At 41.5% G+C, this 14,199-nt stretch overlaps 1 protein-coding gene across 1 annotated transcript; it reads left to right on the forward strand.

Moving 5' to 3' along the window:
* The first annotated feature begins 253 nt into the window (after window positions 1-253).
* On the forward strand, window positions 254-12,474 carry alkbh3 (alkB homolog 3, alpha-ketoglutarate dependent dioxygenase). The gene is made up of 10 exons (XM_071911098.2): window positions 254-337; window positions 1,048-1,128; window positions 1,597-1,697; window positions 1,818-1,852; window positions 2,466-2,513; window positions 3,745-3,848; window positions 6,220-6,308; window positions 6,736-6,945; window positions 7,951-8,049; window positions 12,074-12,474. The coding sequence occupies exons 2-10, from the start codon at window positions 1,053-1,055 to the stop codon at window positions 12,197-12,199; spliced, it is 888 nt and encodes a 295-aa protein (XP_071767199.1). The 5' UTR covers window positions 254-337; window positions 1,048-1,052; the 3' UTR covers window positions 12,200-12,474.
* The last annotated feature ends 1,725 nt before the right edge of the window (window positions 12,475-14,199 follow it).

Below are 14,199 nucleotides of genomic sequence, written 5' to 3' on the forward strand. Positions count from 1 at the left end.
GTCTGTATCATTTTGTAAAGACGTGGTTTAATAATATGGAGTTTACTCAAGATTAAAGTTTCTACTCAAGATTTGAAGGCAAATAATGTTAAATATAATGACAAATGATGTCTAGGTGCTCTCTCTCATTCGCACACACACACACACACACACACACACACACACACACAAACACGGGGAGAGAGTAGGAACCATATGTTACCATCTCAGTTCCGGGTAGGGTTTATTTTTTTGTAACACTCCATGCAGCTATGGCTGTCAAACCATAGTCGTTCAAATTTATGTGAAGCTGTTTGATTTCTGCTGGCTATTCTGCATTGTTTTATTGACCAGCTAGGTAAGTAATACAATTTGGAGATAGGGTTCAACATTAATCAACTATATAATGAAACTTTAACGTAATTGGAAATGTACAAATTATTCATTTAAATAACTTAGCATTAGCTAGTCACGTTACTTGAATGAACTAGCTTTGCTTCAAGCAGGCTAACTAGCTACCCAACACCCCTCGGCTGATGCCTTGAGAAATTACTTGACTAACTCATTATATATTTTATTTAAGGTTCTGTTAACCTAAAGCTAGCTGCTGGAGCGTTATGTCAGCTGTAGCCAGGCAAAGCAGATCAAATGTAGACCCCATTACTGTAAACCTAATACAACAACACACACTGCTGTTATCTAAGCGTAATATAATTTTTCTCAAAGCTGACAGCAGATAATGATTGGTGAAATAAACCTAGACAAAAAAAAGTCCACAACTGGTTGTTTCCCAGCGAGTGTAGAAATGACAAGAGCAGGGTCGGAAAATGAACTAAATGCCAGCAGTTGACTATGACTGGCACATTTGTGAACAGTCATATTTGAAAACTCAAATAAAATATTGAAAGTGGCTGGTGACTTTTGTGGTTTATCAGCTGCTGTGTCCAGGACAGAGGAAAGAGTCCCATGTTCCCTCTGGAAGCTGTTGGTCTTCAAACAAGCTAGTCTGTGTTTATATGTAGGAAAGCAGTATAGTAATATAGGCAAGTGATCTGTCTTTCTAACTAGATGTGATGTCGGATAAGCGTCAGCGTGCCAGAGTCCAGGGCTCCTGGGCCAAACAGCTGCCAAAACAACCAAGACCAACAGGTAGGTTAGGTTACACTATAGTATACTGTAGCATTTGATAGAATATAACCTGCTCTACCCGTCCTATAATTAGAACAGGTTATTTTGTTTATTTATAGTCCCATACACTGCAGTAGATCTTTTTGTTTACATTTTTTGACATACACACAGTCACAGACACATGTTTTGTTTGTTTTTGTTTTTTTCAGCATTTAATATCTTGGACGCACATCGCTCATTCATTTCTGATGAGAGATTGCTGTTCTTTGCTTTTTGCTACTATTTTAAATCCCTGGTTCCCTTCCCTGATATCTACAGAGAACCAGGATAACATAGACCATAGTGATTTTATTGATAAGCAATGCTCCCAATATTATCACCTTCTTATCCTATGCTCAGTACTAGGTTGAACCATCGACCCTCCATTGTCTAGTAGAGTCCCACTAACCTGTCTGATCTGCAGAAAACAACTTGTTTTTTTTTCCACAGGAGCAATCCCAAACAACCCACAACCCAAAAGTGCCAACTCAGCCCCTGGGTCTTGGGGATTTGGGCCACAGCGAGCATTTGAGTTTCAACAGCCCACCAAGGTAGAGAGTAAACATGAAAAAAGCCATAGCATTCTTTGGAAATTGGTCTTTTATAGTATGTATGTATGGTTTTTAAGGAAGTGCTAATCCTTCTTCCCTTCTCTTATTTCTTCACCACAGTTGATAAGAGACGTCCCACCAGAGAAGGTGATAGAGTAAGTGACATGCTAAGATATTTTGTTTTTTGAGTCACAAAATAGTCTCTCTGTAGTCTCCATAACTGCATTATAGCAATTTCCACATAGACTAGATTTCAAACATTTTACCTACCCTCAACAATATGTGATGATGAAAATAGAGTCCGCACAACTGCAAATCAACTCCCAATGATTTATTGGCCGACTGATGTTTCGGCCCCCTCGCCTTCCTCAGATGTTTCCTAAACCGAAATCAGACTGTTTAGTTTGGTAGGATTATGAAAATGATGATGACTTGTGAAAGATGTGTATCTTTTTCAAATAGATTTACACTGTAAAAGTTTACAAAATAGCACAGCCTTGCAATGAAAGCCAGGAAAACATGATTTTTTTTTTAATCTTGGGGATTTTACCATTCCTTGAATGATATTGAGTTATCACCTGACTGAGTATCTCAAAACACAAAATAGAATACCTTGTAAATACCAGATTGATTTCTTCAGGGTTCAATTTCATATGAAGTCTACTTACTATTTGTGTTGATCTTTACTTGAATCATTTGAAGTTTTGGCATCACTTGGCTGTGTACTGTTTACAGGTTGACTAACAAACATCATTTTGCTCTGGACAGGCATGCAGGTGATTATGAGATCAGCCATGGACCATCAGGAGTGTCCAGGTAAGTACAGTCTAAGGAAGAGGACATTTCACACAGAGGCAAGTAAAGATGAAAGAAAATGAAACCAAAGGGAAAGGGAGAGTGTGAACAGTGATTGGACAGAAACAAACCAGTGTGTTCAGAGCAGATGACAAGTCTAATGGTGAGTGACGGTGCTGGAGGGCCCGCTCCACTAGATGGCAGTCATCCCTCTAGTATTTTTTAGCTCCTAGTAAATGTTATGCCTTGTGTCTCACTAACCTACCAGGACACATGGGGCTGAGCCATGATGTTAATATCTGTAGGAATATGACGCATATAGCAAGTTGGCCTTGATCTGGAGAGGACAACCAATAATATATTTGCATTTACATTTTAGGAATTTAGCTGATGCTCTTATCTACGACGACTTAGGAGTGCAACACTAGAAGACGCTTAAATCCTTAGGTAACCAAAATTACAAGCAACCAACAGGAAGGAGTCCAAGGGTCAGAGCCAAAGTGCCCTGACAATATTCTTGAGACCCAGGAATGATCATGTAAGAGAGATCTGCTGTAGGAATAGAAATAAAATAAGAGACAAAGAGAGATGTAGAATATTGATAGTTCAATTCCCAGCAGAGAGGGAGTATTCCAGCTGTGAGCTGGTGACTGGAAGCTGTCTGGAATTACATCTGTGGTGGCCGCCATCAGTGCCAAAGTGCCCTTGAGCAAGGCACCAAACATCTAATTTCTCCAGAAGTAGTCTTTATAATAATTAAAACGAGTAGACCTTTTTATACTTCTCTACATCAGATATTTTTGATGGCTAACATGTTAATGTTCATCTTACTCACCTTAGATTTGTGCCATTTAAGCAAGGTGGGACACTAACACCCACCACCAGTCAAAGGCTGGTAAATTTTAATTTCGGCTGGTAAATTTGCCAGTTTAACCAGACACTTTGGTGGATAAACAGCCACTCTCTTTTCTGTTCTACAAAGCAATTTGGCTGTTGGAATATTGAAAGTGGGTGTTGAATTTTGAATTTTGGAATCCACCAGCTACTTTGGCCGGTGGATGAGAAAGTTAGTTTTCTGTCAGTCACGCAAGTCAGTCCTCAGTTAGTCTAGACTCTAGAGTATCCTTGTCAAGAATACTAAACATGTGAGATACTGTATATATATATATATATACGTATATATCCCACCGGCTGTCCTAGAGACTTAGTCGTGTGTGTGTGTGTGTGTGTGTGTGTCTTTCCATCCGTCCAGACTGCAGCTGCTTCCTGGGTTTCTTCCCCCAGAGGAGGCTGACTGGATGTTCAGTAAGCTGCTAGCAGAGCTTCCCTGGTCCCAGAAGACCAACTACAGACAGGGTGGGTACCAGGGGCTTAAAAACTACAGACGGGGGTCCCAGGGTTTCCCCTTTTCATAGCTGTGGTAGTGGGGGGGGGGGGTCATTTTGTTTTTGGGTCAATGTCCATTCTCATTTTGGTTATACTGAAGTGTTAAGCTACTTTTCTTTTCCTCAAGTTTGATTTCATGTTTTTCCACATGTGAGAATGAAAAACAGTGACGCAACATAACATAAATCAAGATGACAAACAAAAACACAACTGAATTGGGTAATAGAAACTAAAAGGCAACCAGAACTCAATAAGGAGGATAATGATAGGATAAAAACAAAATGGAAACAACATGAATGACTATGAATCACACACACACACACTGAGGTGAAACTATCACCAGTCTCCCTCTCACACGTGGGTACGTTGTGCAAAGCGCTGATTTACGAAACAGTTGGCGTTTTCCTTTAAAAGGAAAGAATAACTTTTCATTACACATCGTAACCAGACAGGCTATATACAGAGAGTCTGTTGGGACGCGGCCAGGCGTTGCATCAGAAGTCGGCCTCTCTCTCAGCTGGCTCTCGTCCATCTGTGTGTTATTCTGCGATAACTCAGCGGCAGACAAACAGCATGATGAAGACAAGTGACTAAAATGATTTCTAAACATGGAGCAAAGAGGGAGGTTGGGTAAGCCCCGATGCATCGCTCCTCAGACTTTGTCAACAAAGGACATTGGGGTTGAGGAAGAGGAGTGGAACGGGTGTTTACTCCCCTCCTCCTAAAACCACCACCAATCACCTTTCCTACTTCGCTGTCTGTCATCCACCCTGCCTTCTTTCATAACCCTCTTCAACGCATTGACTCACTTTTTCCGACCAGAGCACGCGGCTCTAAATCGGACTCTGTGACTGGTTTTGTTGATCTTTTTCCCTCTGATAGCATCTTTTTATGGACGAGTAAGCCTTTTCTTAGTTGATAAATGAACATACGCAGTAACAAATATTAGCCCCGGAGGCCCTGAATTGCTCAGGGCCATAAAAAGTAATGGCCGTTCGAGCAGTGGCTGTGTTTTGGTTTCGCTGTGTCCTAGTACCAATGGCTTGGCCAAAACACATTAATGGCAAAGCTTTGGTTCTTGGAAGAGGCCTTGATGTTCCCAGAGAAAGAGACACAGAGCGAGAAAGAGAAAGAAAGGCAGAGGGAGAAATGGGATTTGGATGTTTACCTTTCTCTCTGCTTGGAATAGATCTAGCGACCAAGCAGGTGATCAATGTGTTGACACTGGCCAGGAATACATGGGGAACAGAAATGTGTCAAGTTTCTGCCTTAATTGTCACGCAGAAAACAAAGGTAGACCAGGTTCATGGGACGTCTAGCCGGGCTGTGAATGCAGACTGGATCCATTCTCTTTGTTGGGTTCAAATTGCCATGACCCAATTACTGTGGCAATACGGAGATAGAGCTTAGAGCCTGTTGATTAGTGTGTTTGTGTGTGTGTTTGGGTGTGTGTTTGGGTGTGTGCGTCTAGTGGGTTGAGAGCACCAGAATGCGATGCAATCAACATTCATTGCTGTGGGTTTAAATAAATCATTAAAGATGTGATGTGTAGCAGTCATAAATCAATAAATTATTAACTTTAAGACATTAGTATAATTACTGTAAACAGACAAGACGCTGAGAAGACTTGCAGCCTCTACACTGCATTTTACATTGTATGCCGGCGGGTCGTGGGAAATCGGATGGAATGCTTTATGGCACAAAGGGTGATTACTTTATGGCACAAAACAGGAAGCGGGTGCTGTTCTTCCACTGCAAACGAAGCAACTAACATCCTCTGTGTGACAGCAAGCACAGGGGTTTATGGGAAATGTGGTCTTAATTTGGAGAAACACCAGCACCACTACCAATCATCTCCACCATGGTTTCATTTGTTTACAGTAATTATATATTTGACATAGGGCTGGACGATATGGTTGAAATCAATATCATGATAATCATAAGGATTTTTCTCGATATCAATATATATCATGATATGGTTCATGTATGCAAAATCACGTTAAATAATCAAATTAATGTTCATCTCATTGAACCAAATGGTAATGTTAGGTGTGATGTCAAACAAAACTGAAATTTTCAAATAATATTCCTACCATACCTCATTTTATCAGAGTTTTTAAGTAAAATTTGCTTGTCATCATCAATTTAGACAGCAGAAATGTGTGTCACGATATTAAAATATCTTCATATCATCACAATATGATTCCACTGAAAGACGATAAACGATAATATTGAATTATCGTCCAGCCCTAATTTGACAATGATATTTTGGTGTTTAGGAATGCTACATGCAGCACCTTTTTAAAGTGAATGTGTGTGTTTGCTGTGTATGTTGGTCCAGGCGAGGCGTACGACGAGCCCAGGCTGACCTGCTGGTATGGAGAGTTGCCCTATACGTACGCTCGCTCCACCATGGATGCCAACACACAGGTGAGATAAACACATTATACCACCAAGACCCAAAGGAAGAAACAAACACCTTACTCACTCAGTATCTTCCTTCTGGCTGTCTTGCTTTTTCTTTGCTTTCATTTTTGTTTTTCTCTTTCACCATTTTGCTGTCTCTTCCTCGCTCGCTGTGTTTTTCCTCCCCATAAAGTCTCTGTTCTCAGAGACTGTTGATCTGATTTTGACGAAACCTAGGGAAGTGATTTATCACACCACTATGCCCCAGACTTTTTTTAAATGACACTGATTAGCCCATAATTACAGGTCAAAACAGGTGACACATTGACACCCAGAGTGGGACTGCATTATTCATGGGGGACAACATGTTTAGTGCTGCCTCATCTTTCTTTTGTTGTCTCTTTTGAATCTGAATTCTCTTTTTTTTTTCCGTCTCTTTTCCCCAAAACAGTGGCATCCATTGCTGTTGACCCTTCGCGAGGCGGTGGAGCAGGCGAGCGGACACAGCTTCAACTCCCTGCTGTGCAACCACTACCGGGACGGCCACGACAGCATCGGCTGGCACAGTGACGACGAGGCCTCTCTGGGTGCCAAGCCCACTATCGCCTCCCTCAGTCTGGGCGACACCAGGATGTTCAGCCTCCGCAAGCAGCCTCCGCCGGTGAGGATGAGTCTGTGGGATGACGGTAGAGCTTGAAAATTTTAGCCCGGTCCGGTGTAGCCTGACCTAAACCCAATCAAATTATGGCACAAACTTGAACAGAGCCAAAGTTGTGATAGCTGTCTGTGAGCCCGCATCTACTTAAAAATTGGAGATCCAACATTGCTAATCATCATTTTTTTTTAAATGATGTAATTATGTAAAAATACAACGTCTTATTGGCCTAAATCATTCTGTCTCATCAGGCTAAATTATTCATTTGATTTGGGATGCAACAGAGGAGATCATCCGAGTAATTAGAGGTTTTTTTCACCATGTTGTTGTTCTCAATTAAATTTCATTGAGATTTTAGGATTGACAGTTTCAGAACCCTCAATAGCCATGCTTTTGCAAGCTTTTTGTTTCTTTCATTTTGCTTGTTAAATTGGCCTTAAATCCAATTCCAAGTAGCATTAAAATGCTCTCAAAAAATCTCAAAAAGTCTTAGATTTGGCTTTCTGAAACCTGCTCAATATTTCCAATCTTTCCTGTCTCTTGAGTTAGTTACTTAGTTACTTAGGTAGACTTGGCTCAAAGGAGCTTATCTCCTGCTTTGACTACATACTGCCTAATAAAGCAGAACTGCTGTTAAAATGTTAATAAAAAGGAAAAAGGGCATGGCTAGTGGAGAGGGGGGGGGGGGACAACAGAGGTACAGAATATGAGAGAGGGAGAGTGAGTTGGCTGGGAATGAGACGCACTAAGATAAGGACAGATGGAAGGCTTAAGTTGGGAGTGTTTAGAGCGCTACAGCTGATAGTCATCTGTTATTTCAAGGGTTGAAGTATACACTTCTTAGGTGGTAGGCTTCATTAGTCGTGATGTAGATGAGTTGTGTTGGCAGTTAGTAGTGATATGTGGGCAACAGCATGTACCTTGAGCTTAGTTTGTGTTTTTTATTCCCCACTGTGTGTGTGTTCTTGTGTGTTTTATCATGTATACCTGTTTTGTGTGTGTGTGTGTCAGGAGGAGAACGGCGACTACACCTATGTGGAGAGGATTCGGGTTCCTCTCGGTCATGGAACTCTACTGCTGATGGACGGAGCCACGCAGGATGATTGGCAGGTAGGCTCCACCAATCAAACACAAGGGCCCACCCAGGCCACACCACTAGATGGTGACTTGAACTTTCCTTCTGAAGTTCAACACCGACATTCAGCATTTTATCCGCCAGTTTGTCAGCTTTGTCTCTGTGTGGAAACCCAAAGTGGGGCGGGGCCTATAGGAGAAAACCAAAAGACGGTGACCTCGGCACAAACAGTAATCCCATCTACCCTTGGACACTTAAATAGTCATGGGTTGAGAAACTCTTCCACCTCAGCCAGGTGAGGTCAGGTGAGGACGGGGTGGACGTAGCATGACAAACAGCTCTACAGTGTTTGTGTGTGTGTGTGTGTGTGTGTGTGTGTGTGTGTGTGTGTGTTAGTACTTCCGACTGAATACACATGAGAGGATAGACCTGTGTTCAAGGAGCTCGGTTTCCACAGGCAGTCAGGATGGATGAAGTGGCCTAGAGAGAAGAGCAGAGCTTCAGCATAATGAGAGCAATTTGTTTTACGCTCAGGGACGGGCGACGGGTTTATATGGGTGCATGAGAGAGGATGGGAAAGTCTTTGTGTGTATGTGTGTGTGTGTGTCAGTGTGAGGGAGAGAGTCGGCGAGTGTGTAGCCGGTTTCTATTCAAAAGAATGGGGTCACGCTCGATGACAAGGATATATTTATTATATTGCAGTGAATTCAGTTTCACGACAACAAAACATTTTCAGCCTTTGTCAGGGTCTGTGGATAAAAGATCCACCTCTGCTGTCTTGCGTCAAATATGCTTATATCAAACCATATCAATACACATATAAAACAAATATACAAATTCATATACATCCTGAATAGATACCAAAAATTGATAGAATATATACAGTGTTTCTTCTGTAATTTTATGCAGCTGTGGTGCTTGAGGGAATAATTCTAGTTTTTTTTTTTCCCATATCTGTCGCTGTTTAGGTCTAAGTTCAAGTTGAGGTTGTGGTGTTAAAAGTGTCTTTTAATCATAATAAAATCATTACTAAAACATTTGGAAACCACCTAACCCTCTACTTATTTTAGTTTTGGATGACAGTAAGACCTTTCACATTTTCTCTAGCAGCGGTGGTCATTTCCTTGCTGTGGTGGCGCAACACCACTGAATGAATACAGAGGATATGCTGATATACAACCTGTTGGTTGAGAAAGAGCTGCTCAGTTGCACTTGAACACCAAATGTCAAATTGTGTCTACTTTCTTTGTCCTCACAAGTAAAGCACGATTACTAGAAAGTGACTTGTTAGGACATTGTAGCCAAGAGAAAGAGCTCATTTTAGAGCTGGAGGTTAGGATTAGTAAGTCAGTGAGATAAACTTCATAAAACTTTGTGTTGAAAAGGACGCCACCACCTACCTCCTGTAGAGCCGATTCTTCCTCCCAGAGCCATCTTCCACTTCTGGTGGAGAGAGGTTTTCTCTCCATTACTCTTGTTGCCTCGGTTTTCTCACCCCAAGTCAATTGGCAGCTGAAAAAAGGACAATATTAGAAATCGTGGTACCAGAATAGAAAATGGAGTATGTGGTCACTCTTTACCAGGTTGGGACAGAGAGTCACTTTCTCTTGAAGTGTGAAAAGCTCCAAATCATCACTGAGAGCCATATTTCCATTCAAAATCGACATTACATTTTGTACAACGCTTTAGCAATATTGTTTCTGTTTAACAATCCAATCATGCCGAAAAAGTAATTGAAAATTGAAAAGGACTGAGAGAAAGATGGAAAGGCAGAGAAACAGACAGAGAGCAAGAGAGAGAGACAAAAAAAGAGAGAGAGAGCTACAGAGACAGACGTGAGAGAGGGATGAGCTAAACAAAAAGGGAGAAGGTCAGCGGCGTTTTATGGCAAAGCCTCCCTGAGTGTCTCAAGAAAAGTTTCATCTCTCCTTTAAAGAACATGCCAGAAAAAAGAAGATCACTCCGGCCATAATTCTCCCTCTGCCGCTCTAATCCAAGCCGGCCTAGCAAAGCCCCTAACTCCGTCAGAGAGGTTTGGAAATGAGCGCTAAATATTTAGCTAAACCTGTCAGTCCTGCTACAGAACTTCATTTATCTGAAGGGGGATTCAGGGTTATTTTTTTTTTTGCCAGTTCTGGACTCGTTCCTTTTACGCTGTCGTGGATAAACAAACCTCTCACCTCCTTTTGAGATGGAGGTAACAAGAGGCTGTAGACATGCGTGGAGAGAGAGTGTGTGTGTGTGTGTGTGTGTGTGTGTGTGTGTGTGTGTGTGTGTGTGTGTGTGTGTGTGTGTGTGTGTGTGTGTGTGTGTGTGTAGACACATTCTAGACACAATAACTCAACAATACATGATAGAAACTTCATCCTTTGCTGCACAAATTTGCATATTAATGAGGAGAAACTGACTTTCTTGCCACCCATCTGTGATATGAAGACAAGTATGTTGACATCGAAATATTTGCTAATTAATGCATTAATTAGCTTAATTAATGACCTCATTAGCATAACTGGTCATGTTTAATATATCATGGTGATTATGGCGGGACATTAGGCAGCTCAAGTGCTTCTTGTTGGTGTTTGTTTTAACTCCTTTAACTATGTTTACTACATCAAGGCAATTAAGCGTCAGGTAAGTGACTTTTAAATACTTTTTTGTGATTTTTCTGAACTTTCTGGCACTCATCGTATTATGCTAAGTGACAAACCGATCGCATAAAGCTTGGAGAGCTTGTTATCAGAGTGAGCAAGGGATGCTGAAAAACATTATGTGTTCAACTAAACTTTCCAGCCTAAAACAAACCATAACAAGTGTGTGTGTGTGTGTGTGTGTGTGTGTGTGTGTGCTGCACAGAAGGAAGGAGAGAGAGAGATCATCATCCCCGTCTTGTGTTCAGAGGTCAAGACAGTGTTGAATGTTGAACTAGTTGGAAAAAACCCTGGCCAGGCTGCCACGTGAACTGTGTGTGTGTGTGTGTGCGTGTGCGTGTGCTCGTGCGTGCGTGCTCATTCGGAAAATATTTAGTACTGTTTATGCAAAGAAAGACAAATTTGACATTTACCCCGTGTGAAAGCAGAGTTTGTTGTTGGAGCCGCATGTTTCGACATCATCTTGTTGACCTGTGTATCGAGTGCAGAGGTCAAACACAAAACAAACACACCCTTCAAAAAAACCTCCTGGCAACATCGATCTCCTTCCCTTGTGATTTCATATTTGTTTGTTTTCTTATCTTAGTTGCATGTCTGTCAGTGTCAAAGCTTCTTATTTTCCATATCTGCTTATTGGAACATACCGACAGCAGCGAGGGTATCGGTCCTTTTTTTCATATATAAATTCAAGTGTACTTTGCTGTATATAAATCTGGGACTGTCATGTGTGTAGATTCAAATACACTTTGCTGTAGGGCTGGGCGATGTGGTTGAAATATCACAATAATCATTGTCATATATGACCATATGGCTTACACATGAAAAATCACGTTAAATAATCAAATTGATGTTTATCGCATTGAACTGCATGGTAATGTTAAGGGTGATGTCAAACAAAACTGAAAATTTCAAATAATATTCCTTAAAATGTTTCATATCTCATTTTTGTCCGTTTTTAAATAAAGGTTGTTTATCATCACTAGTTTAGACAACAGAATTGTGTATCATGATAAATTAGTAAATGTATATTGATATGTGAATACAATATCAAATTGTCAGGATCAAGGGGGGACGGCCTGTACTTTTGCCCCATACTCATCTTTTGATAAGAAATGCAAATCTGATGAGTGTAGAACAAAAAAAGAAAAATCAATTTCACACTACTGTATCGCTGCACTTCTCTCGTCAGCCTCATGTTTGCAGCAGGGAAGCCTCATGGTTAGAGATGCCAACCTGCAACCAGAAAATCCCAGGTTTGATCCCCATCAGCAGCCGGTGTGTCCGTCAGCAGCCTCGTGTCACTGAGCCGCTGCCTGCTCATTCTAAATCCATCTGGATAAGAGCGTCACCTGAATAGCTAAACTGTAAATGTAAAATGTGTCTTATATCTATTTTCTCTTGTGTCCAACAGCACCAGGTGGCTAAAGAGTACCACGACCGCGGCCCTCGCATCAACCTGACCTTCAGGACCATCCACCCGGAGCCCGAGGGCCGCAGGCCGGGCACCAAGCTGCGCTTCACAGACAAGCAACCGTGAACTCTCCTCAGGTCAGCTGCTGAGGCTGAAGGGACTGAAGGGTTGTAAAATGTTATAAATAATGAGATACCAGATACTGCTAGATCTGATGGATGACTACAGTGTGAAGAAGACTTTATTTAAAGGATAAGTTTGGCAATTTTGGACCTGTATACAATTTCTCTCTTACATACAGGCATGTGAAAGACAAATTATATATAGGCCCAAAATTCACACTTAAATCGAACTTATTGTTTACTGAGGAAGGGATGTTGGATGAACCTCAGTGTTCCTCCTCAGTGCCCTCGCAAACAATTAGAAATTTTTCAAATGAGTCTTGCAAGCAAATAATTTGATTACAAGGCAAAGTAGGAGTAACATAGCCTGGTAAGACCATCCTGATCACGTGACCTCACATTCTGTTTCACTCCAGGGATCAGTCTGGACTTCTAGCCGCCCACATCGATTTCCTGAAATTACAATGTAACCGGGCCAATCAGGGACTGCGTCGTAGTTGATGACGTAACCGGGCCAATCAGGGACTGCGTTGTAGTTGATGACGTGAATGGCGTCTCCCGAAGCAACGAGCGGTAACGTTAACGTTAGTAGAGTAAACACAGCCATAAGTGCAGTTATTGCAGAAATAGACTCAATAACAACAATTAAACAAGAACAAGAGTATGCACTAGCAGAGTTTCTCGGCGGAAAAGACGTTTTCGCCGTTCTTCCGACTGGATTTGAATTTGGATTCGCTCATGGCGAATGGAGGCTGGATGGCTGAAGGAGTTTGTCTGTCAAGGCAAGTACTCCCGCCCACTGAAATCGATGTGGGCGGCTGGAAGTCCAGACTGATCCGTGGAGCGAAACAGAATGTGAGGTCACGTGATCAGGATGGTTTTACCAGGCTAGGAGTAACAGCTGATTCCTCCCAACTTAAACAGACATAGATGTACAATCCACCTGTATACCTGAGCCTCATTGTCCAGGATTGTAACCAGAGATAGACGGGTTCTCAGATAGATGGTTTCAGAGGAGTTTAGAAGAAGAAGAAGGTGATGATGTCACTGGAGGCCCTGCCTGTTTGTACAACATTGATAAAATCTTTCATAAAAAATTCAGTTGACTTAAGTCCCAGGGTTCAATTTGTATGCGAGTACTTCAAATGTACATAAAGCGTGTGTGTGTGTGTGTGTGTGTGTGTGTGTGTGTGTGTGTGTGTGTGTGTGTGTGTGTGTGTGTGTGGAGAGGGGGTGCAAGGCACATAAAGTAAAAGACTTGTGGAACTGGGCAGCTGCCAGATGTGAAAGTGAAGCAGGGTGTTACTGAAAACCAGCATGCACGTTCAGTCAGGTTTTAAAAAAGTTATCCTTTTTTGAAAATCATTTATTTGCCTTGGTAATTTGTATTTTTTGTAATTACTCTGAGTGAGTTAAAAGGTAAGACTTTTGCCAAACTTTCATTTTGACCTAAAATTACGTTTTGTTTTAATTAGCGATTTGGTTTTTAGGCAGGAGGTTGGCCTAGTGGTTAAAAAGTCAATTTGTGTCCATGTGTTCTGTGTCCTTCAGAAAGACACTGAGCTCTACCTGATTGCTCACTGTAAGTCACTCTGGATGAGAGTGTCGGGTTAAATGCCCTAAAATATAAATGCTTTACAGCCCTGTTTGTCTCAGGGAGCTTTTGCAGGAGAACATGGCTGCTATAAAAAGTGAAGGAACAAGTAAGTGGCCAATTAGGCCCATTACAGCTCCATCAGGACTGGAATTAGTTAATTATCCTGCTGAATAAAATTTGGCAGACCTATCCCTTAAAGGGACAGTTCAGGTTTTTAAGAAGTCTGATTTATCATGAACCGGCAGTCATTTTAGTCCGTCTAAAATGAACTTGGCCCAGTGTTTAGGGTTTTGAGATATTAGATGCATAAGCTGTTGTTATCAAAACAAGGCGAGTCAATGGGGTTAAAATTCATACATAAGTCCTTGTTAAATTCCTCCTTAAAGACAGCCAGACAACACAATGTT

The sequence above is a fragment of the Centroberyx gerrardi genome, chromosome 4, assembly GCF_048128805.1.
Source record: "Centroberyx gerrardi isolate f3 chromosome 4, fCenGer3.hap1.cur.20231027, whole genome shotgun sequence".
NCBI classification, from domain to species: Eukaryota; Metazoa; Chordata; class Actinopteri; order Beryciformes; family Berycidae; genus Centroberyx; species Centroberyx gerrardi.

Coding starts and splice junctions, on each gene's coding strand:
- alkbh3 (XM_071911098.2), top strand. CDS start 1,053: ATGTCGGATAAGCGTCAGCGTGCCAGAGTCCAGGGCTCCTGGGCCAAA. Junction 1,698..1,817: donor AGTTTCAACAGCCCACCAAG/GTAGAGAGTAAA, acceptor TCTTCACCACAG/TTGATAAGAGACGTCCCACC. Junction 6,309..6,735: donor CCATGGATGCCAACACACAG/GTGAGATAAACA, acceptor TCCCCAAAACAG/TGGCATCCATTGCTGTTGAC.